The following is a 25,809-nucleotide window of genomic DNA, read 5'->3' as shown; positions in this document are numbered from 1 at the left end:
AGAGGTACCCTCATAGACCACTCGCAATCTAGCAGGGTATGTCATGGAATATATGACATTGCGATCTCTGAGTTGTTTCTTTATATCCATGAAACGTGCCCTTTGTTTCTGAAGCTCCACCGAAAAGTCCGGGAAGATTGAAATGGTAGCATTGTGAAATTTAATAGGGCTTCTCTGCCTTGCCAGACGCAGGATAGCGTGTCTATCTTTACCATTGAGAAGGCGCGCCAAGAAAGGCCTCGGGGGGGCTCCGGGGGGGAGAGGTCTCGTGGGAACCCTGTGGGCTCTCTCCACGGAGAAAGTTGAGGAGAATTCACCCCCCAAGGAGGACTTTAGCCAATCTTCCAAAAATTCTTTAGGGTGCTGGCCCTCGGAACGTTCTGGTAGACCAATAATCCAGATGTTATTTCGTCGTAGTCTATTTTCCAGATCATCCGCTTTTTGTTTCCAAGCATTTATGGAGCCAGCCACCTTTGTCAACTTGGCCTCCATGGGGGGAATAGCATCTTCCATCTGAGAAACTCTTGTTTCCACCTCCGTAATGCGACCTCCCATATTTTGCATATCATGTTTCAAACGGCCCACCTCAGTATGCACGTCCTCTATCTTTTCTGTAAGAGCAGATCTGGTCAGGGAGATAGCTTGCATTAATTGTTCAGAGGCTCGTTTAAGAGTTAGTTCTTCCTGTACCCCCTCCTCATTACTATCTGATGGACGGCCCTTACGTGGCGCTAGTGAGGAACTGTTCCTAAGGTTCCGACCACCATCTGGAGGGTCTTCTCTGGCATATTTTTTCAATTTGTCGGCGTCTCCCGAACCCTTTAAATGCTGCATGACTCTTTGAGGTGGAAGACAATATGGCGGCTGTGAGGGGGTAAGAGATAGGCGGGATGCCTCTAATCACAGTGGATCAGGTTATATGCAGCAGTGTCAAATCAGTTAAAAAAAAAACCTCGATGCACCAGGGGGGAGGAGAAGGGTCACAGCCCCACGGAGACAGCAGCAAGGAGGGGGGCCAAGCCCTCCAAATCTCTAGCGTCGACAGAGGGAGATGTCTTCAGACTGGGGGGAAGACCGGGGCCAATATTTCAGGGCACACACCGATAATCCCCACTATATAGTTAATGAATGACAGTAATGGTCACCTCTCCTGAAGCGCTGCCAGGATAATGCTTAGTGCAGCAACTCTTCATGTCTGAGTGCGCACCTGCAGAATGTCTTCCGCCTCTCTCCAGTACCGCCGATCCACCCCTCCTATCTCCGGTGCCGTTGGTTTATGCTGCAGAGCCTCCCAGGTACGCAGGAGTCCCAGCGACGCTGTTAGAAGCTGCGCCGCTCTGTGATCTCCTGGGCGCGCGCCCACAAAGATGGCCGCCGCCTCGTGTGTCCCGCTGCACTCACAAGCTCCCTCGGGTCCCAAGCCGTCACCCAGTCTCAGAGTGCCGTCCACCGCAGCCGCTCACCTCCCGGTGCCTCAGAAGAACCGTAGGTGGTGAGTATTTCACTTTTAAGGGGGTTAATGTGCCCGGATAATGACAGGATATCAGGAGCTCCAGCCAAGTGCGTCTGCTCGCTCCAACTACATAGCCACGCCCCTCGGGGACGAATAATATTGCACGCCCCACTTTTCATTTTTTGATTTTCCACAAAAATTTAAAATAAGCAATACATTTCGTTCAACTTCACAATTGTGTTACACTTGTTGTTGATTCTTCACCAAAAATGTACATTTTGTATCTTTATGTTTGAAGCATGATATGAGGGAAAAGGTTGAAAAGTTCCAGGGAGCCGAATACTTTCGCAAGGCACTTTTAGTGATAAAAGAGACAGTAGGCGGTGGCTGATGGGACTATTACTCCTATCCCGGCTCAAGGTGCTAGCGGGCATCTCACTGAATATCACCGCAGCTCAGCCGGATGGAAACTATGCCCAGTGACCGGAGGTAACCTCTATGATGTGACCCCGGTCACTGACGCTGCATTCCCAGCAGCTCATTCACCAGTGGTTCTCAGCCTGGACGGTCACATATTGGTACCGTCCAGGTTGATAACTAATTATCCCCCAGACATGGATTACGACGTGGGACAGAGCGATGGACAGGTATGGTATATTATAGTTTTTTTATTTTATTTTTATTACAGGAGATCGAGAGCTTTGGTGGAATTAGGCGAGGTCTTAAGTATGGTTTAATTGAGAATATTAAAGGAGTGTGTCATTTTTTCAGTTAAAGTACTTTATTATGGCTGTATCTATAGGTTTAGTAATGGAGAGGTGTCTAATAGATGTCTCTCCATTACTAAGCCGTAGGCTTGATGCCACCTGACAATACAAAGGTGACATCAACGCCACAAATTTGAACCCCACTTGCCACAACTACAGGGCAAGTGGGAAGAGCCGGGCAAAGCACCAGAATTGGCACATCTAATAGAGGTGCCTTTTCTGGGCAGCTGTGGGCTGCTATTTTTATTTTGGGGGGGTCAATATCTATGGCCCCTTACCAGCCTAAGAATACCAGCCCCCATCTGTTAGCTTTAGCAAGGCAGGTTGTCAAAAATGGGAGGGGGACCTCACGCCTTTTTTAAAATTATTTATTTAAATAATTAAAAAAAAACAGAGCTGGGACCCATCTGTTCTTGATAACCAGCCTTGCTGAAGCAGACAGCTGAGGTTGCAGCCCCCAGCTGTGAGTTTCACATGGCTGGTTATAGAAAATACAGGGGAACCCATGCTGTTTTTTTCATTTATTTATTTATTTATAGCGCAGGCGGCGGCTGATGAATACCCCCATCAGCCGCTCCTGCTGTCACTGTTATTAGCAGCAGCAGGTGTAGGCTGATGGGAGTAATAGTCCCATCAGCCGCCGCCTGCTGTCTCTTAGGCCAGTCTCACACGTCCAGATAATTCCGGTACCGGAAAAATCGGTACCGGAGTTATCCGTGTCCGTGTGCTCACGTGGCACATCAGTGTGGCACACGAGCGGCAGCAGTGTGCCGCCCGTGTGCCGACTGGGTACCACACGGACCGTGCAGGAGACAGCGCTAGAGATAAGCGCTGTCCCCTGCATCTGGTGCTGAAGCCGGAATTCATTCCTTCTTCCCTGCAGCGTTCGCTGGAAAGAAGGAATGAAAAATCTTTTTTTTTTATTATTATTTTTGTCTTTAAAATAAAGATCCTTGTCACCACCCCCCTGTGCGCCCGCCCGCTGTAAATAAAATACTCACCCGGCTCCCTCGATGCTTCCTCTCAGCGCCGCAGCTTCTTCCTGTATGAGCGGTCACGTGGTACCGCTCATTTCAGTGATGAATATGCGGCTCCACCCCTATGGCGCTGAGAGGAAGCATCGAGGGAGCCGGGTGAGTATTTTATTTACAGCGGGCGGGCGCACAGGGGGGGAGGGGGGTGGTGACAAGGATCTTCATTTTAAAGACAAAAATAATAAAAAAATAAAATTATTTTTCATTCCTTCTTTCCAGCGAACGCTGCTGGGAAGAAGGAATGAATTCCGGCTTCAGCACCACGCTGGGGGGACAGCGCTTACTGTAGCGTTGTCTCCTGCACGGCACATGGACTGCACACGGACAGCATCCTTGTGCGGTACGTGTTTTACACGGACCCATTGACTTTAATGGGTCCGTGTGATCCGTGCGCTCCCACGAACACTGACATGTCTCCGTGTTTTTCAAACGGACACACGGTCCGTGAAAACACGCTGACATGTGCAGAGACACATTGATTTTAATGTGTCTACGTGAGTCAGTGTCTCCGGTATGTAAGGAAACTGTCACCACACGTACCGGAGCCACTGACTTGTGAAACCGGCCTTATCAGTTAAATGTAACTCATCATTCTCCCCTGCTCACGCCGATCGCCGGCAGTTCAGCACCTGGCAACGGGGAACAGCGCTTACCGTAACGCTTTTTCCCCGGCGCCGATGCATGTCACACAGAGGACATCCATGTTTGTTATGCATATGGAGCGCCCCCAGACGCAGGGCCGCGGGGTACTCGGTACCGGGCTTCTCTGTCTCGGTTCTGGGGTCGTCACGGTGGCTAGACCCGGTCCGTGACCCTGCTAAGGGGCGTCCAATGAAAGGTGAAAGTGGTGGTGCGTGGTGCAGGTCGCGATGAATAACGAGGACACAGGGTTGCAGTCTCTTTACCTCTTTACTGAAGGCTTCAAGGTCCTCAATCCAGAGTACGGTTAACAGGGCTGCAAGAGACCGGCCGTTCCTATGGCACCTCCAGAGTTCCCTTTGCAGGTGGAAATCTGTGCCTACCTTCTAGCGCCTGTGTGTTGTAGTACTTCCCTGCTGAGCACCACGGGATAGTCCTCACAACTGTTGTGTCTGTTTCTGATGTTCTTCTCCGTCCCCCAGATGATATGGATAGGACGCACCCGTATGACGGGAAGGCCTGGAGTTCTTCCGGGACCCTAGCGTCGCCCCTCTCCCACAGTTGCCCCCTATGTCTTCTTAGGTGATTTTGGTGAGACAGCCAACCTAAAATCAACTGTCCTGCCTCTGTTTGAAGTATTGCTTGGAGCCTAATACTTCCTCGGTGTTCTGGCCACCGGCTACGCGCCTCAATAGGATGTTGCCTCGATCTTACAGTACGACTCCTATTGGTGTTATCTCCTTTTTGCTTTGATCTCGTTTCTCACTCTCCACAATAAACCTCGCTTCTTTGCCTTTCTTGAGATACCACCGCGATGTGGTGCAGGCGCGGTTCCTTAACGTTCTTTTCTGTTCGCTAGTCCTCTGTCAGGATCCCACCCCTGACATGCACCCCCCTGAATCTTCCCCTGCAACACCCTCTGCCACAGGATGTTGCCTGGTTCCAACCCAGTCAGCTTCTCTCTAACTTTCTATCTAACCCCCAGTTTTACCAGATTGTGAGGAGTGGCCTAATACATAGCGCCCTTAGCTCCCCCTGGAGGCCAGACTATGAAGTGTATTGGTGTCTGTGATACCTGGTCAGGTGAACTCCTTTAGTGCCATCAGACGTACCATCACTCATCTTAGCGGCAGAGGGGCGCTGCACATATGCACGTGTATGAGACCTTTTGTGGCCCGTGCTGACATTAAAAAACGGACATGTCAGCGTGTTTTGCCATCGGACACACGGTCCGTAGAAACAGTTGACATGTGCACAGACTCATTCACTTGAATAGGCAAATAACGCTCTGTTTTTCCCGAGTCTCTCAGTATGGCTAAGTAGTACTGTACAACTACATATGGCATATTGCCACGTTCAGCAGAAATTGTGGGACAAATTTGGTGCCATTTTTCCCCACTTTTTGTGTGAAAATGTAAAATCTTTGGCTAAAACAAATTTTGGTGGTAAAAATGTATTTTTTTTGTTTTCTCTTCCCAATGGTCTAAAATTCTGTGACACACCCATGTTGTCAATATGATCACTGCACCCCTAGATGAATTCATTGAGAGGTGTAGTTCATAAAATGGGGTCACTTATGGGCTCTTCTGCTGTACTGGCAGCTCATGGGCTCTCCCAGTGCGTTATGGCACCTGCTAACCATAGCAGTAAAATCTGGCGCTCCTTGCCGTCTGAGCTTTGCACTGTGCCTGAAAAATATTTCCTGATTACATGTAGGGTATTACCACACTCAGGGAGAAAATGGACCTCAGTTTGATGTAAAAAAAAATTCTATTAACACTTAGAAAAATTAAAAACGTGGGGCTAAAACAACATTTTCGTGGTTGAAAATGTAATGTATTCTTTCGTCACTGCTTAGTGGTATAAAATTTTGTGAGACACATGTGGTGTTAATATGATCACTGCACCCCTAGATGAATTGATTGGGAGTGTAGTTTGTAAAATGAGTTCACATGTAGGGGGTTTCTGTTGTTCTGGCACCTCAGGGGCTCTGCCAATGTGACATGGCACCCTCAAACCATTCCAGCAAAATCTGAACTCCAATATGGCGCCTCTTCCCTTCTGAGCTTTGCACTGTGCCTCAAAAGTAGTATTCCCCTACATATGGAGTATTGACGTACTTAAAAAAAAATTGCACAACAACTTTGGGGGTCTAATTTCTCCTGTTACCCTTGGTAAAATAAAAAAATGGGGGCAAAAAGATCATTTTTGTGGAAAAAAGTATGATTTTTTGTTTTTACGGTTCTGCTTTTTATAAACTTCTGTGAAGCACTTGGGGGTTCAAAGTGCTCACCACACATCTAGATAAGTTCATTTGGGGGTCTCGGTTCCAAAATGGTGTCACTTGTGGGGCGTTTCCAGTGTTTAGCCACATCAGGGGCTCTCCAAACGCGACATGGCATCCAATCTCAATTCCAGCCAATTTTGCATTGAAAAGTCAAACAGCTCTCCTTCCCTTCCAAGCTCTGCCGCCGTGCGCCCAAACAGTGGGTTACCTGCACATATGGGGCATCTGCGTACTCAGGACAAATTGCACAACAACTTTTGGAGTCCAATTTCCCTTGTTACCAAAAAACATGAATATTTTTTTTTTTTTGTGAAAAAGTTAAATGTTCATTTATTTTTTAAACATTCCAAAAGTTCTTGTGAATCACCTGAAGTGTTAATAAACATCTTGAGTGAGATTTTGAGCACCTCGAGGGGTGCAGTTTTTATAATGGTGTCTCTTTTGGGTATCTTCTATCATATAGACCCCTCAAAGTGACTTCAAATGTGAGGCGGTCCCTTAAAAAAAATGGTGTTGCAAAAATGAGAAATCGCTGGTCAACTTTTAACCCTTTTTAGTTCCAAAATTGTACTGAGGTAAAGTATACATGTGGGAAATGTTACTTATTAAGTATTTTGTGTGCGATATCTCTGTGATTTAAGGGCATGAAAATTCAAAGTTGGAAAATTGTTAAAATTTTCAAAATTTTTACCAAATATCTGTTTTTTTCACAAATAAACGCAAGTTATATCAAAGACATTTACCACTAACATTAAGTACAAATATGTCAAGAAAAAACATTCTCAGAATTATCGAGATCCATTGAAGCGTTCCAGAGTTATTACCTTATAAAGGGACAGTATTCAGAATTGTAAAAATTGGCTTGGTCATTAACATGCAAACCACCCTCAGGGGTAAAGGGGTTAGAGTCTCTAAACTCTTGGGATAGTTTTTAGGTTTTACACCCATTCTGAACAGATCGTTGGGTCATGCAATTCTGAGGCCTTCACCAGTCACTAAACAAAGACCTTCTAGAAAACCGCAGCTCAAGAGACAGGAGAGCATGCACACAGCGCAAAGTGGATCCAGTGAGTAGAAAGTCATAAGCATGTCTCCTGAGCTGGGCACTTCTAGGAGGTCTTTTGAGCAATCGGTGAGGGTCTCAGGTCCCACCCCATGATGCCCCTTTTCCACACTGAGCCAACTTCACTCACACCAATCTCCTGAAAATTAATCGACCTAAAACATACCAAGATATCTAACAAAATTTAAATTACACTTTAAATGTTTAAAAAGCTCCGGCCTAGGACCAAGCAGCACTGTGGTTCCTTTATGGTCTGCAGTCTGATGATGGCTTGTAACAACAACTTGAAGTATCTCCTTACCATTGTTAAGGACATACTGGGAGTTGTAGGTTAATGGGATACAATTGTATATCGGGCTGACCTGACACTACAATTGTTTCCTGTACTGAACTTGGCAATGTATTTATGTACTGATGCAGGTTCAGGTGATGTATAACTGCACTGATGGAAGTTCTGGTTTGTGTTTTACTGCACGGACAGTGGTTCTGGTCATGTATTACTGTATTGACAATGGTTCTGATGCGATTTTACTGCACTGACGGAGGTTCTGATGGTGTATTACTGGATGGACGGTGGTTGTGGTGATGTATTACTGTATTGATGGTGGTTCTGGTGATTTACTGTACAGACAGTTGTTCTGGTGATGTATTACTGTACTGACGGAGGTTCTGTGTGCACATACCCTTAGGGTACTGTCACACAGTACCATTTTGATCGCTACGACGGTACGATTCGTGACGTTCTAGCGATATCGTTACGATATCGCAGTGTCTGACACGCAGCAGCGATCAGGGATCCTGCTGAGAATCGTACGTCGTAGCAGATCGTGTGGAACTTTCTTTCGTCGCTTGATCACCCGCTGACATCGCTGGATCGTTGTGTGTGACAGCGATCCAGCGATGTGTTCGCTTGTAACCAGGGTAAACATCGGGTAACTAAGCGCAGGGCCGCGCTTAGTAACCCGATGTTTACCGTGGTTACCAGCGTAAACGTAAAAAAACAAACAGTACATACTTACATTCCGGTGTCTGTCCTCCAGCGTCTCAGCTTCTCTCCACTGTGTGAGCGTCTGCCGGCCGGAAAGCGAGCACAGCGGTGACGTCTGACGTCACCGCTGTGCTTGCCGGCTATGGCGCTTACACAGTGGAGAGAAGGAGAACGCCGGGGACAGACACCGGAATGTAAGTATGCACCGTTTGTTTTTTTTTACGTTTACGCTGGTAACCACGGTAAACATCGGGTTACTAAGCGCGGCCCTGCGCTTAGTTACCCGATGTTTACCCTGGTTACCGGGGACTTCGGCATCGCTCCAGCGCCGTGATTGCAACGTGTGACCGCAGTCTACGACGCTGGAGCGATAATCATACGATCGCTGCGACGTCACGGATCGTGCCGTCGTAGCGATCAAAATGGTACTGTGTGACAGTACCCTTAGTCTAACTGATCAGTAGAGGGCGTGACCACTTAAATCGCCTAGGGCTGCATGAATGCCAAATACTGTCCTGCTTATGACGACCAACACAGCCCATACTCGCCTGACAATCTCATCGTGTGAGGTTGATTGAATCATTAATTTTTGTTAAAGGGGCAGTAGAAGTTCAAAATTAAAAATGAATCTTGAATTGTTGTAAACTATTAATATTGGTTTAAATAAAGAAGTGGGGGAGCAGAAAAACCGACCAAAGTAGTCCCCGAACACAAAATAATGGTAACAAAAGATGTTCTCTTAGAAACCGATAGTAACATGGGTAACAAAACAATGTTGGGAGTTATCCGCTAAAAACACACAGAAAAAGAATTAAAAACATGGACGCTACACCCCGGTACAATTACCCTTATGGAAGGAGGACCATTGTAAGTAATTACCATGTAGCATTATTATCATAGACTTATGGAGAAAGTACATAGATATTGAAGAGAATTGTTATATTATCTATGAAAAGAAGTACAGTGCAAATGCCGTAAGTCAATTCCTTATTTTGGTAAAGAGAAAAGTGATATACCACAACATCAGTCAGATTTTCTCCCCCCCCCCCCCCCTTTCTTCATATTGTGCACCGATTGTCCCCCTCTCTCTACACAGTCCTATTACCTGGGGTCTCTTCACTGCCATAATTTGAAAAATTACTATTAGAATTATGTGTATCAATTTATAGGCCCATCAGTTTCCCTTGCCTTATATGTTTGGTTTAAATAAATAGTCATTTAAGCAAAATGAAAGTGTATTGGCACATAATATTTGTCTTACCACCTACATTCTTTATCTTTGTATTTTTTGTTTCCAGGATATTTTAGTCCATTGTCGACGTGCAGCTACATCAATAACAGTATGTCCTCCAGCACCATATTATCTTGCCGTTGGATGTTCAGATAGTTCTGTGAGAATATATGATCGCCGTATGCTTTCAACAGGTATCAACGGTTAATATTTTATATTAATAGGTTTATTAGCCCGGAAAAAAATTTATTTCCAAAAAAAAAAAAGGAACTCTGGCCTTTAATCATTAAGACTGGGATTTTGTGCTCTCGTCTTAATGAAGAGCGTCCAGGAATAAAATACGTCAAATTCATTAAAGGGGTGCTCCGAAAATAATACTATCTGTTTAATGTAATAATTGAATTGCTTTTCTAATGTACTTTAATTAAAAATTCCCTGACTTTCCCTCCATACTACAGTGCACTGCTCATTTTAAGGAGAAAACCCGGCAAAGAGCGAGAATAGAGACAAACCCGCCCCCGAAACCTGTGTCACAGCTGCTTTTCCTTTTCACTGGGTTATCTTCTTACAGTGTGCACTAACGGTGCTCTCTTGTTAGCTCGTGACTGTTCATCTGGGCCGGTGAAAGAGTGCACTGTCACTGTACTGTAATATTGATGGCCTTTCCTTTGGATAGGTCATCAATATCAGATTGGTAGGAGTGCGACATTTTGCATCCTCACTGATCAGGTGTTCCTGGTGCTGGCGGCAACCGGATGTGATCAGTTGAGGTGCTGGATAGCCCAAAGCCGTTAACTGGATAGTGACTGGTTACTGCAGATTCACCTCTGTTCTAGTGAATGTGCTTTTTTGCTCCAAAACAAACACATCTGGCCACTGCCTCCATCAGGATCAGGTGATTGGCGGGGTTCTAAGGATAGGCCATCAATATTAAAGAAGCGGACTACCCCTTTAACCATTATTTCATATGCAAATTACTTCTATTAGCACACCATTGAATACATAGATTTGTTTTCTGAGCATAATTACAATGTCAAGTGTTTTTGTTTTTTCATTGAAAGGCAATTACTCAAATCGTGGAACAATGGGAATGTGCGTACGATTTGTACCTCCACATCTTGCAAACAAGTCTTGTCGTGTAACTTCTTTATGTTATAGTGAAGATGGGGAAGAGGTCCTTGTAAGCTACTCGTCAGATTATATATATTTATTTGATCCAAAAGATGATCAAATAAAAGAACTCAAGTTTTCCTCATCCAATCAGAGGTGTGAAGAGGTGAGTGTCCACTCTGTGGTGTACAGTGTGTTACCTATAAGGTTTTATGTTGCAGGTAATGTGTTCATTCATGTACAAGACATAGGACAGTCCTATACCTGTTATTCAGCACTCTATTTTGAATGCAGTGGAGATGGAATTTACATTAATAGTAATTGTCTGGATATATGTGACCAAAACTTGTGTTACCAAATGTTATACTTCTGCAGTAATTGTCTAATAATGTATTCATGGAATTACTCCATTTCTTAAGACTCCCGGCCGCTTTGTGAGATAAAAATGCTTCTCACAAAATTAGAAGATCATTAAAAAGTTAATTTATTTCAGTTCTTCAATACAAAAAGTGAAACTCATATTATATAGAGTCATTACAAACAGAGTGGTCTATTTCAAGTGTTTATTTCTGTTAATGTTGATGATTATGGCTTACAGCCAATGAAAATCCAAAAGTAATTACCTTAGTAATTTAGAAAAACAAAAAACACATGCAAAGGCTTCCTAAGCGTTTAAAGGGACTCTGTCATCTGAATTTGGAGGGAACAATTTACAGTCATATGGGCGGGGTTTTCGGGTGTTTGATTCACCCTTTCCTTACCCGCTGGCTGCATGCTGGCTGCAATATTGGATTGAAGTTCATTCTCTGTGTCCTCCATAGTACACGCCTGCGCAAGCACCCGAAAACCCCGCCCATATGACTGAAAATTGTTCCCTCCAAATTCAGGTGACAGAGTCCCTTTAAAGAGGTCCTTTAGTCCAGAGGTGTCAAACTGCATTCCTCGAGGGCCGCCAACAGGTCATGTTTTCAGGATTTCCTTAGCATTCCACAAGGTGCTGGAATCATTCTGTGCAGGTGATTAAATTATCACCTGTGCAATACAAGGAAATCCTGAAAACATGACCTGTTGGCGGCCCTCGAGGAATGCAGTTTGACACCTCTGCTTTAGTCTGTTTCACTAGGCTCCACAATCATGGGGAAGACTGCTGACTTGACATATGTCCAGAAGGCAGTAATTGACACACTCCACAATGAGGGTAAGGCTGCTTTCACACTAGCGTCAGTACGGGGCCGTCGCGCTGCGTCGGCCCAACGTATTGACGCATACTGTGCAAAAAAATGCCCGACATGGGCAGCGGAAGCAGTCTTACGACGCTTCCGATGCCCCATTGCAAGGTCCGGGGAGGAGGGGGCGGAGTTTCGGCCGCGCATGCGCGGTCGAAAATGGCGGTCTCGACGCACAAAAAAAGTTACATGTTACATGACGGCGCAACCGTCGCACGACAGTTGCGACGTGTGGCACTGCGTCGCTAATAAAAGTCTATGGAGAAAAACGCATCCTGCAGACAACTTTGCAGGATGCGTTTTTTATCCACAACGACGCATTGCGACGTGCAGTGCACGATGCTAGTGTGAAAGTAGCCTAAGCCACAAAAGGTCATTGCTAAAGAAACTGGCTGTTCACAGAGTGCTGTATCCAAGCATACCAATGGAAAGTTGAGTGTAAGGAAAAAGTGTGGTAGAAAAACATGCACAAGCAACCGGAATAACTGCAGCTTTGAAAGGATTAAGAAAAGGCCATTAAAATTTTTTGGTGAGATTCACAAGGAGTGGAGCCACCAAACAGACGTATCCAGGACATGGGCTACAATTGTCGCATTCCTTGTGTCAAATCACTCATGATCAGAAGTGTCTTACCTAGGGCAAGGAGAAAAACAACTGGACTGTTGATCAGTGGTCCAAGGTGTTGTTTTCAGATGAAAATAAATTTAGCATTGCATTTGGAAATCAAGGTCCCAGAGTATGGAGTAAGAGTGGAGAGGCCCACAATCCAAGCTGTTTGAGGTCTAGTGTGAAGTTTCCACAATCAGTGATGGTTTGGAGAGCCATGTCATCTGGTGGTGTACGTCCACTGTGTAATGAATATGGACGTGACTTCACTCCCATAGGGGTGGAGCCGCATATTCATTACTGTAATGAGCAGTACCGGTGACCGCTCAACGCTGGAAGAAGCTGTCAGCACCCGAAGAAGACCATCAGGGAAGCTGCCAGGGACCGTGCCGCGAGCAGGTGAGTATAATGGGGAGGGTGAGCAGCATTGCGCGATATTCACCTGTCCTCGTTCCACCGCCGGGCTCTGTCTTCCGTGTCCTCTGCTGTGACGCTCAGGTCAGAGGGCGCGATGACGTGGTTAGTGCACGCCCTCTGCCTGAATGTCCGTGCAGAGGACGCTGAAGACTGAGCCCGGCGGTGGAACGAGGACAGGAGACTATTGCAAGTGCCGGGGGCCTGAGCGACGAGAGGTGAGTATGTCATTTTTTTTTTAATCGCAGCAACAGCATATGGGGCAAATATCTCTATGGAGCATCTTATGGGGCCATAATCAGCATTTGTGCAGCATTATATGGGGTAAATATCTCTATGGAGCATCTTATGGGGCCATAATCAGCATTTGTGCAGCATTATATGGGGTAAATATCTCTATGAAGCACCTTATGGGGCCATAATCAACATTTGTGCAGCATTATATGGGGTAAATATCTTTATGGAGCATCTTATGGGGCCATAATCAGCATTTGTGCAGTATTATATTGGGCAAATATCTCTATGGAGCATCTTATGGGGCCATAATCAGCATTTGTGCTGCATTATATGGGGCAAATGTTTCTATGGAGCATCTTATGGGGCCATTATTAACCTTTGTGCAGCATTATATGGAGTGTATTTTGTGTGGAGCATCTTACGGGGCCCATCATGAACTGTATGGAGAATTAGATTGCGCTCCTGATTCAATATGGATATTCAAAAACACTTAACCTACTGATGTCTCAATTAATTTTACTTTTATTGGTATCTATTTTTATTTTTTAAATTTACCGGTAGCTGCTGCATACCCTAGGCTTATACTCGAGTCATTAAGTTTTCCCGTTTTTTTGTGGCAAAGTTAGGGGTCTCGGCTTATACTCGGGTCGGCTTATACTCGAGTATATACGGTAATTTACTGACATAATGACTTTTGGGTTGTCATTGGCTGTAAGCCATAATCATCAACATTAACAGAAATAAACACTTGAAATAGATCACTCTGTTTGTAGTGACTCTATATAATGAGTTTAATTTTTTTGTATTGAAGAACTGAAGTACTGAATGAACTTTTTGATGATCTTCTGATTTTGTGAGAAGCACTTGTATATTGGAAGCCAAATATGTCTGCTTTATTTTTAGACTCAGAAGGTTCAATATCACTTTTTTAAAGATATTTGAAGCATTATTCTAATCTGCATAGGGGTGTAGTAATGTTGTAATTAGTTTTATTAATCTTGGAATTATAACTCTACCGATTACTAATTACTTCCTACTCTGGCAGTATCTATGCTGGAAATTTAAAGAAAAAAAAATACCAGCTTCAATAATGTGCAGAAAATGTACTGGAATATGCTTTTACCACATATTTGCCTGCTAAAGTCCTTTCCCATGGACACTTGACACATGAACGTGAATTTCCATTACATTTTCTGCACTATACGATTGCCTGCAGTTCTGTCTTATGTCCTGTAATATTTCCTTATTCAAGGCGAAATGGGGAATGCATTGCCGGATACTGGGATTTGGATCCTTTTCTGTTTTTGCTAGTTCTGCATGATATGGTTTTTTTTTATTACAAGTGTTCTGGAAATAGTGATTGATTTGGATTTTTTTTTTTTTTATTTCTGTCTGGTCTATGCACTAAGCTGCAGACCTCATCACACACTGGTTGCAGCACTGGGGACTCAACTCTGGTCCTGGTGAGGGGAGTATGGGACAATTGTACTAAAAAAAAAAAAAAAAAAAAAAAAAAAAAACCTGCAGAAAGGGGAAATAATACCCCTTTAACGTCAGAAATGTTATGTCATTTTAGTCACTCTTTGAAAAAAAAATCCTGTTTAAGCTCCAGCATTGGCAGAAATGAGGCTACTAGTGGTTATCCTAATTGTACTGAAATCAGGCAGCTATACCTCCTAAATAATAAAACCGTTTAAATCTTCCTCCTTTCCAGCTGCACGTTATGCTGCTTCACCACAGTCTGCTGTTTATTTAACCCCTTCCCGACCTTTGACGCCACGTAGGCGTCATGAAAACCCGTGCCAATCCGACCCATGACGCCTATGTGGCGTCTTGGAAAGATCGCATCCCTGCAGATCGGGTGAAAGGGTTAACTCCATTTTCACCCGATCTGCAGAGACAGGGGGAGTGGTACTTCAGCCCAGGGGGGGTGGCTTCACCCCCCCGTGGCTACGATCGCTCTGATTGGCTGTTGAAAGTGAAACAGCCAATCAGAGCGATTTGTAATATTTCACCTATGAAAATGGTGAAATATTACAATCCAGCCATGGCCGATGCTGCAATAGCATCTGCCATGGCTGGAGACCCCGATCTGCCCCCCCCCACCCCACCCCACCGATCGCCCCCCCAGTCGTCCTTTCTGCCCCGATCTCCTGTCCGCTCCCCTCCTCCCTCCTGTCCGCTCCCCCGGTCCTCTTGTCCGCTCCCCCGGTCCTCCGATCCCACCCCCCCATACTTACCTAGCTTCGATGTCCCTCCCGGTGTCCGGCCGTCTTCTCCATGGGCGCCGCCATCTTGGAAAATGGCGGGCGCATGCGCGGTGCGCCGGCCGAATCTGCCAGCCGGCAGATTCATTACAAGTACATTTTGATCGCTGTGGTAGGTTCTATCGCAGCGATCAAAATAAAAAAATAATAAATAAACCCCCCCCCTTTATCACCCCCATAGGTAGGGACAATAATAAAATAAAGAAAATATTTTTTTTTCTTTTTCCACTAGGGTTAGGGTTAGAACTAGAGTTAGAACTAGGGGTAGGGTTAGGGGTAGGGTTACGGGTAGGGGTAGGGTTATGGCATGTGCACACAGAGCGGATCGGGCGCGGATCCGCAGCGGATCGGCCGCGGATCCGCAGCGGATCGGCCGCGGATCGGCCGCGGATCCGCAGTGGATCGGCCGCGGATCGGCCGCGGATCCGCAGCGGATCCGCAGCGGATCGGCCGTGGATCGGCAGCGGATCGGCCGCGGATCGGCCGCGGATCCGCAGCGGATCGGCCGCGGATCCGCAGCGGATCGGCCGCGGATCCGCAGCGGATCGGCCGCGGATCCGTAGCGGATCGGCCGCGGATCCGCAGCGGATCGGCCGCGGATCCCCAGCGGATCGGCCGCGGATCCACAGCGGATCGGCCGCGGATCCGCAGTGGATTGGCCGCTGCGAATTCGAAGCAGTTTTCCATCAGGTTTACAGTACCATGTACACCTAAGGAAAACCAAATCCGCTGTGCCCATGGTGCGGAAAATTCCGTGCAGAAACGCTGCGTTGTATTTTCCGCAGCATGTCAATTCTTTGTGCGGATTCCGCAGCGTTTTACACCTGTTCCTCAATAGGAATCCGCAGGTGAAATCCGCACAAAAAAACACTGGAAATCTGCTGTAAATCCGCAGGTAAAACGCAGTGCCTTTTACCTGCAGATTTTTCAAAAATCGTGCGGAAAAATCTCACACGAATCCGCAACGTGGGCACATAGCCTTAGGGTTAGGGTTGGAATTAGAGTTAGGGTTGGAATTAGGGCTAGGGTTTGAAATAGGGTTAAGATTAGGCTTGTGGTTAGGGTTACGGATAGGGTTAGGGGTGTGTTGGGGTTATAGTTGTGGTTAGGGTTGGGATTAGGGTTACGGTTGGGATTAGGGTTAGGATTGGGGTTAGGGTTGGAATTAGGGTTACGGGTGTGTTGCGGTTAGGGTTGTGGTTAGGGGTGTGTTGGGGTTAGGGTTGTGATTAGGGTTATGGCTACAGTTGGGATTAGGATTAGGGGTGTGTTGGGGTTAGTGTTGAAGTTAGAATTGAGGGGTTTCCACTGTTTAGGCACATCAGGGGTCTCCAAACGCAACATGGCGCCACCATTGATTCCAGCCAATCTTGCGTTCAAAAAGTCAAATGGTGCTCCCTCCCTTCCAAGCCCCGACGTGCGCCCAAACAGTGGTTTACCCCACATTTGGGGTACCAGCGTACTCAGGACAAACTGGGCAACAACTGTTGGGGTCCAATTTCTCCTGTTACCCTTGCAAAAAAAAAAAATTACTTGCTAAAACATAATTTTTGAGGAAAGAACAATTATTTTTTATTTTCACGGCTCTGCGTTATAAACTTCTGTGAAGCAGTTGGGGGTTGAAAGTGCTCACCACACATCTAGATAAGTTCCTTCGGGGGTCTAGTTTCCAAAATGGGGTCACTTGTGGGGTGTTTCTACTGTTTAGGCACATCAGGGGCTCTGCAAATGCAATGTGACGCCCGCAGACCATTCCATCAAAGTCTGCATTTCAAATGTCACTACTTCCCTTCCGAGCCCTGACGTGTGCCCAAGCAGTGGTTTACCCCCACATATGGGGTATCAGCGTACTCACAACAAACTGGGCAACAAATATTGGGGTCCAAATTCTCCTGTTACCTTTGTGAAAATAAAAAATTGCTTGCTAAAACATCTTTTTTGAGGAAAGAAAAATGATTTTTTATTTTCACGGCTCTGCGTTATAAACTTCTGTGAAGCACTTGGGGGTTGAACGTGCTCACCACACATCTAGATAAGTTCCTTGGGGGGTCTAGTTTCCAAAATGGGGTCCCTTGTGGGGGGTTTCTACTGTTTAGGCATATCAGGGGCTCTGCAAACGTAACATGATGCCCGCAGACCATTCCATCAAAGTCTGCATTCCAAAACGTCACTACTTCCCTTCCGAGCCCCGGCATGTGCCCAAACAGTGGTTTACCCCCACATATGGGGTATCAGCGTACTCAGGAGAAACTGGACAACAACTTTTGGGGTCCAATTTCTCCTGTTACTCTTGCAAAAATAAAAAATTCTGGGCTAAAAAAATATTTTTGAGGAAAGGAAACACATTTATTATTTTCACGGCTCTGCGTTATAAACTTCTGTGAAGCACTTGGGGGTTCAAAGTGCTCACCACACAACTAGATAAGTTCCCTTGGGGGTCTAGTCTCCAAAATGGAGTCACTTGTGGGGAGTTCCTACTGTTTAGGCACACAGGGGCTCTCCAAACGCGACATGGTGTCCGCTAATGATTGGAGCTAATTTTCCATTCAAAAAGCCAAATGGCGTGCCTTCCCTTCCGAGCCCTGCCCTGCGCCCAAACAGTGGTTTACTCCCACATATGGGGTATCATCGTACTCAGGACAAACTGGACAACAACATTTGGGGTCCAATTTCTCCTATTACCCTTGGGAAAATAAAAAATTCTGGGCTAAAAATCATTTTTGAGGAAAGAAAAATTATTTTTTTATTTTCACGGCTCTGCGTTATAAACTTCTGTGAAGCACCTGGGGGTTATAAGTGCTCACTATGCATCTAGATAAGTTCCTTGGGGGGGTCTAGTTTCCAAAATGGGGTCACTTGTAGGGGAGCTCCAATGTTTAGGCACACAGAGGCTCTCCAAACGCGACATGGTGTCCGCTAACGATTGGAGCTAATTTTCCATTCAAAAAGTCAAATGGCACGCCTCCCCTTCCGAGCCTTGCCGTGCACCCAAACAGTGGTTTACCCCCACATATGAGGTATCGGCATACTCAGGAGAAATTGCCCAACAAATTTTAGGATCCATTTTATCCTGTTGCCCATGTGAAAATGAAAGAATTGAGGCTAAAAGAAATTTTGTGTGAAAAAAAAGTACTTTTTCATTTTTGCGGATCAATTTGTGAAGCACCTGGGGGTTTAAAGTGCTCACTATGCCTCTAGATGAGTTCCTTGGGGGGTCTAGTTTCCAAAATGGGGTCACTTGTGGAGGAGCTCCAATGTTTAGGCACACAGGGGCTTTCCAAACGCGACATGGTGTCCGGTAACGATGGAGATAATTTTTCAGTCAAAAAGTCAAATGGCGCTCCTTCCCTTCCGAGCCTTACCATGTGCCCAAACAGTGGTTTACCCCCATATGTGAGGTATTGGTGTACTCAGGAGAAATTGCCCAACAAAATTTAGGATCCATTTTATCCTGTTGCCCATGTGAAAATGAAAAAATTGAGGCTAAAATAATTTTTTTGTGAAAAAAAAGTACTTTTTCATTTTTACGGATCAATTTGTGAAGCACCTGGGGGTTTAAAGTGCTCACTATGCTTCTAGATAAGTTCCTTGGGGGGTCTAGTTTCCAAAATGTGGTCACTTGTGGGGGAGCTCCAATGTTTAGGCACACGGGGGCTCTCCAAACGCGACATGGTGTCCGCTAAAGATTGGAGCCAATTTTTCATTCAAAAAGTCAAATGGCGCTCCTTCCCTTCCGAGCCCTGCCATGCGCCCAAACAGTGGTTTACCCCCACATATGAGGTATCAGCGTACTCAGGACAAATTGGACAACAACGTCCCTGGTCCAGTTTCTCCTTTTACCCATGGGAAAATAAAAAAATTGTTGCTAAAAGATCATTTTTGTGACTAAAAAGTTAAATGTTCATTTTTTACTTCCATGTTGCTTCTGCTGCTGTGAAACACCTGAAGGGTTAATAAACTTATTGAATGTGGTTTTGAGCACCTTGAGGGGTGCAGTTTTTAGAATGGTGTCACTTTTGGGTATTTTCAGCCATATAGAACCCTCAAAATGACTTCAAATGTGAGGTGGTCCCTAAAAAAATTGGTTTTGTAAATTTTGTTGTAAAAATGAGAAATCACTGGTCAAATTTTAACCCTTATAACTTACTAGCAAAAAAAAAAATTGTTTCCAAAATTGTGCTGATGTAAAGTAGACATGTGGGAAACGTTATTTATTAACTATTTTGTGTCACATAACTCTCTGGTTTAACAGAATAAAAATTCAAAATGTGAAAATTGCGAAATTTTCAAAATTTTCGCCAAATTTCCGTTTTTTTCACAAATAAACTCAGAAATTATCGACCTAAGTTTACCACTAACATGAAGCCCAATATGTCACGAAAAAACAATCTCAGAATCGCTAGGATCCGTTGAAGCGTTCCTGAGTTATTACCTCATAAAGGGACACTGGTCAGAATTGCAAAAAACGGCAAGGTCATTAAGGCCAAAATAGGCTGGGTCATGAAGGGGTTAAGCTGCAAACTTCACAGCCCATACACTGCACATGAGCTTTATAGCCAATCACTGTCCTCAGAGATGTAGAGCAAGTTACTGACCAAGTCACTGGCTTTACATCAGGGGCAGTATGCAAGTTGTGACTAGAGGTGAGCGAATATGTTTGAAAAACGATCGCCAAACATAAATTTGGCATGAATATGGCACATTCGGATTCTTGATCGGAAGCACAAGCACATTTTTATAATCGGTAACATTTGGTCAAAGTGCAGGAAAATATTTGCATTGCCACTAAAGTATTTTGAGCACTTTGGCTACGATAATGTTGGTGTATGACGAGTGGGAGGCATGTGTTTGAGGGTAGGGGATGGGGAGAGCAGGAAATCAGAGTGCAGGAAACATCCACAATGTCCAGACACAACTGCTTGTGTCATTGCCTGCTGAAATCACATTTCCTTCTTTATATAAATAGCGGACATCTTGTTTTAGCGCCATTTTGACGCTGCAGAGAGGCTGCTCCTGACGCTGACAATGTTAGCAGCTAGATTTTAGGTAGTGAGCTACGTGATTGTTTCTTACTCAGATAGTTTAGATAGCTGGTGTCTTGTGTGGCTTTGAAATCAACCTTACAGCTGATTTTTTTTTTTGTCTTGTTCCATTATTGAGGTCCACAGACAAAGCCAGCAGGCCACATATCATAGAAGTGTGTTGTGCACTGCTTCTATTGTGCTCCATGCCCGAGTAGACCTTTCAAAATCCTATTTTTTTGTAGTTGCTAACACGGTAAAGCAAGCTATATCTCACCATGTCATTTATCGGCGATGAAATTCATCTTTGTGCACAGCTGTAGCAGAGTAAAAAAATATATATATTTTTTTCTGTGACAAATGTGATACAGTAGGCTAGATCAGAGTTTGAAATTGTTTGGAGCATGTCTTCTTTGTTATACAGGCCTCATCCACACTGAAATAATTCTGATACTAACGCAATTCAGCACGCCATATTTCACATTGTCATTTAGTGCTGCTGAAATTCAGCTGTTTGCAGAGCTGGTTGTTGTGAAATCTATTTTTGGGCTCCCTCTAGTGGTCACAAGCGGTACTGTGTAGTGTTGTCTTTCTGCAGGTTGCAGCATCAGCTGGTTCGTTATCCTGGTTGGTTTCCTATTTAGCTCACCTGGATACTCAGTTCCTGGCCTGCTATCAATGTATTCAGTGCTCTTCAGATTCCTTGTGTCTACCTTGCTCCCAGTCTCTCCAAGACAAGCTAAGTTTTTGTTTGATCATTTTTTGATTATCAGCGTTCATTATGTTTTTAGTCCAGCTCGCTAAAATGTGATTTCCTCGCTTGCTGGTTGCTCTAGGGGACTGAGTTTCTCCATACACAGCCGTTAGTTGGTGTGGGGGTTCTTGAAATCTCAGAGTGGATATTTTGTAAGGGTTTTTTACTGACCGCATAGATTCTCTTTTCTATTTTCTGCTATCTAGTATTAGTGGGCCTCATTTGCTGAATCTGCTTTCACCCCTGTGTATGTGCCTTCCTCTTACTTCACCGTTATTATTTGTTGGGGGCTTCTATATCTTTGGGGATTATTTCTCTAGAGGCAAGAGAGGTCTTTCTTTCTCTCTAGGGGTAGTTAGTTCCTCAGGCTGGCTCGAGACGTCTAGGATGTTTAGGCACGTTCACCGGCTACTTCTAGTGTGTTTGGATAGGTTCAGATTTGCGGTCAGTCCAGTTTGCCACCTCCCTAGAGCTTGTCCTATGTTTGTTACTTAGCTGGAGTAATTTGTGATCCTCAACCACTAAGGATCATAACAGTATAGCAGGCCAAAAAGTGTTTAATGCATCGCAGAAGTGGGATAAAAAGAAGACCTGAGTACATTTTTTTTTTTTCCTCCCGCTTTTCCTTTGCTGCAGTCTGTTTAGCTTCTTTCATCCCCTTGAACTCTGGGTGGTTTTGAGCTCAGCTGCAGACATGAATGTTCAGACTCTGACTTCTAGTGTGGATCATCTTACTGCACGGGTGCAAAGTATTCAGGATTTTGTTATTCATAGCCCTATGTCAGAACCAAAGATACCCATTCCTGAATTGTTTTCTGGAGATAGATCTAGGTTTCTAAATTTTAAGAATAATTGTAAGTTATTTCTATCTCTGAGACCTCGTTCCTCTGGTGATTCCGCTCAGCAAGTTAAAATTGTTATCTCCTTGTTGCGTGGCGACCCTCAAGATTGGGCTTTCTCTCTGGCGCCAGGAGATCCTGCATTGCTTAATGTAGATGCATTTTTTCTGGCTCTTGGACTGCTTTATGAGGAGCCTAATCTTGAGAATCAGGCAGAAAAAGCGTTGCTGGCTATCTCTCAAGGTCAGGATGAAGCAGAGGTGTATTGTCAAAAATTTCGGAAATGGTCGGTGCTTACTCAATGGAATGAGTGTGCCCTGGCTGCAAATTTCAGAGAAGGTCTTTCTGAGGCCGTTAAGAATGTTATGGTGGGGTTTCCCACCCCTACAAGTCTGAGTGATTCTATGGCTTTAGCCATTCAGGTTGATCGACGTTTGCGGGAGCGCAAATCTGCTCATCCTTTGGCGGTATTTTCTGGACAGAGACCTGAGTCTATGCAATGTGACCGAACTCTGACCAGAATTGAGCAACAAAGTCATAGACGTCAAAATGGGTTGTGCTTTTACTGTGGTGATTCTACTCATGTTATCTCAGCATGCTCTAAACGTTTAAAAAAAATCGCTAAACCTGTCACCATTGGTACTATACAGCCTAAATTTATTTTGTCTGTTACTTTGATTTGTTCTTTGTCGTCCTACCCGGTTATGGCTTTTGTGGATTCGGGTGCTGCCCTGAATCTGATGGATTTGTCGTTTGCCAGGCGCTGTGGTTTTGTCCTATAGCCTTTGGAATTTCCTATTCCTCTGAGGGAAATTGATGCTACGCCATTGGCTGAGAATAAGCCTCAGTATTGGACGCAAATGACCATGTGCATGACTCCCGTACATCAGGAGGTGATTTGCTTTCTTGTTCTGCATAATTTGCATGATGTTGTCGTGTTGGGTCTGCCATGGCTGCAAGCTCATAATCCAGTTTTAGATTGGAAAGCTATGTCTGTGTCAAGTTGGGGTTGTCAGGGAATTCATGGCGATACTCCGTTGGTGTCTATTGCTTCTTCCACTCCTTCTGAGGTCCCTGAGTTTTTGTCTGACTACCAGGATGTATTTGATGAGCCCAGGTCCAGTGCCCTGCCCCCTCATAGGGATTGTGACTGTGCTATAAATTTAATTCCTGGTAGTAAATTCCCTAAGGGACGACTTTTTAATTTGTCTATACCAGAGCATGCCGCGATGCGGAGTTATATAAAGGAGTCTTTGGAGAAGGGACATATTCGCCCATCCTCTTCCCCTCTTGGTGCAGGATTTTTTTTTGTGGCCAAGAAGGACGGTTCTTTGAGACCTTGTATAAATTATCGTCTTCTGAAAAAAATTACAGTCAAATTTCAGTATCCTTTGCCACTATTGTCTGATTTGTTTGCTCGGATTAAGGGTGCCAGTTGGTTCACCAAGATAGATCTCCGTGGTGCGTATAACCTTGTGCGCATTAAGCAGGGAGATGAATGGAAAACAGCATTTAATACGCCCGAAGGCCATTTTGAGTACTTAGTGATGCCTTTTGGACTCTCTAATGCTCCTTCTGTGTTTCAGTCCTTCATGCATGACATCTTCCGAGAATATCTGGATAAATTTATGATTGTTTATCTGGATGACATTTTGGTCTTTTCTGATGATTGGGAGTCCCATGTGAAGCAGGTCAGGATGGTGTTTCAGGTCCTGCGTGCTAATGCTTTATTTGTGAAGGGCTCCAAATGCCTCTTCGGAGTACAGAAGGTCTCCTTTTTGGGTTTTATTTTTTCTCCTTCTACTGTGGAGATGGACCCAGTCAAGGTCCAGGCTATTCATGACTGGACTCAGCCCACGTCTGTTAAGAGTCTTCAGAAGTTCTTGGGTTTTGCTAATTTTTACCGTCGTTTCATCGCTAATTTTTCTAGCGTGGTTAAACCTTTGACGGATTTGACCAAGAAGGGTTCTGATGTGACTAATTGGTCTCCTGCGGCCGTGGAGGCCTTTCGGGAGCTGAAGCTCCGGTTTTCTTCAGCTCCAGTCTTATGTCAGCCAGATGTCTCTCTCCCCTTCCAGGTCGAGGTTGATGCTTCTGAGATTGGAGCAGAGGCTGTTTTGTCGCAGAGAAGCTCTGAGGGCTCTGTGATGAAGCCATGTGCTTTCTTTTCAAGAAAGTTTTCGCCTGCCGAGCGGAATTTTGATGTTGGTAATCGGGAGTTGTTGGCTATGAAGTGGGCATTTGAGGAGTGGCGACATTGGCTCGAAGGAGCTAAACATCGTGTGGTAGTCTTGACTGATCACAAAAATCTGATTTACCTTGAATCTGCCAAGCGCCTGAATCCTAGACAGGCTCGTTGGTCGTTGTTTTTCTCCCGTTTTAACTTCGTGGTCTCATACCTGCCTGGTTCGAAGAACGTGAAAGCTGATGCACTTTCTAGGAGTTTTGTGCCTGACTCTCCGGGAGTTTCTGAGCCGGCTGGTATTCTCAGAGAGGGAGTGATTTTGTCTGCCATTTCCCCAGATTTGCGACGAGTGCTGCAGAAATTTCAGGCGGATAGACCTGACCGTTGTCCACCAGAGAGACTGTTTGTCCCGGATAGATGGACCAGCAGAGTTATTTCCGAGGTTCATTCTTCGGTGTTGGCGGGTCATCCTGGGATTTTTGGTACCAGAGATTTGGTGGCTAGGTCCTTCTGGTGGCCTGCCTTGTCGCGGGATGTTCGTTCCTTTGTGCAGTCTTGTGGGATTTGTGCTCGGGCTAAGCCTTGCTGTTCTCGTGCCAGCGGTTTGCTTTTGCCTTTGCCTGTTCCGAAAAGGCCTTGGACGCACATTTCCATGGATTTTATTTCGGATCTTCCAGTATCTCAGAAAATGTCTGTCATCTGGGTGGTGTGTGATCGTTTTTCCAAGATGGTCCATTTGGTGCCCTTGCCTAATTTGCCTTCTTCCTCCGATTTGGTTCCTCTATTTTTTCAGAATGTGGTTCGCTTGCACGGCATTCCTGAAAATATTGTGTCTGATAGAGGATCCCAGTTTGTGCCCAGGTTTTGGCGGACTTTTTGTGCTAAGATGGGCATTGATTTGTCTTTTTCGTCGGCCTTCCATCCTCAGACTAATGGCCAAACCGAGCGAACTAATCAGAAGTTGGAAACTTATTTGAGATGTTTTGTTTCTGCTGATCAGGATGATTGGGTGACTTTTTTGCCTTTGGCCGAGTTTGCCCTTAATAATCGGGCTAGTTCTGCTACTTTGGTTTCGCCTTTTTTCTGCAATTCTGGTTTCCATCCTCGTTTTTCCTCGGGTCAGGTTGAGCCGTCTGACTGTCCTGGGGTGGATTCTGTGGTGGATAGGTTGCAGCAGATTTGGAACCATGTGATGGACAATTTGAGGTTGTCACAGGAGAAGGCTCAGCGCTTTGCCAACCGCCGCCGCGGTGTGGGTCCCCGACTTCGTGTTGGGGATTTGGTGTGGCTGTCTTCTCGGTATGTTCCTATGAAGGTCTCCTCTCCTAAATTCAAGCCTCGCTTCATCGGTCCTTATAAGATCTTGGAAATCCTTAACCCGGTGTCTTTTCGTTTGGATCTCCCAGCATCGTTTGCCATTCATAATGTGTTCCATAGGTCTTTGTTGCGGAGGTATGTGGTACCTGTGGTTCCTTCTGTTGAGCCTCCTGCTCCGGTGCTGGTCGAGGGCGAATTGGAGTACGTGGTGGAGAAGATTTTGGATTCTCGTATCTCTAGACGGAGGCTTCAGTATTTGGTTAAGTGGAAGGGCTATGGTCAGGAGGATAATTCCTGGGTTGTCGCCTCTGATGTTCATGCGGCCGATTTGGTTCGTGCCTTCCACGCGGCTCATCCTGATCGCCCTGGGG

The 25,809-nt window shown here is 45.2% G+C and overlaps 1 protein-coding gene across 8 annotated transcripts in view; it reads left to right on the top strand.

Annotated features, from left to right (window-relative positions):
- Positions 1-25,809, top strand: part of DCAF6 (DDB1 and CUL4 associated factor 6) — a 618,531-nt gene that overhangs the window by 162,794 nt on the left and 429,928 nt on the right. For all 8 annotated transcript variants that reach the window (XM_077295474.1, XM_077295473.1, XM_077295472.1 and 5 more), the window contains exons 7-8: positions 9,530-9,656; positions 10,524-10,738. In XM_077295474.1, coding sequence (XP_077151589.1) covers positions 9,530-9,656; positions 10,524-10,738 — 342 coding nt within the window. The remainder of the gene's footprint in view (positions 1-9,529; positions 9,657-10,523; positions 10,739-25,809) is intronic.

The sequence above is a fragment of the Ranitomeya variabilis genome, chromosome 3 (genome assembly GCF_051348905.1).
Source record: "Ranitomeya variabilis isolate aRanVar5 chromosome 3, aRanVar5.hap1, whole genome shotgun sequence".
In the NCBI taxonomy this organism is placed as follows: Eukaryota; Metazoa; Chordata; class Amphibia; order Anura; family Dendrobatidae; genus Ranitomeya; species Ranitomeya variabilis.
Note: the sequence above shows the minus strand (reverse complement) of the source record. Positions and strands in the feature narration are given on the sequence as shown.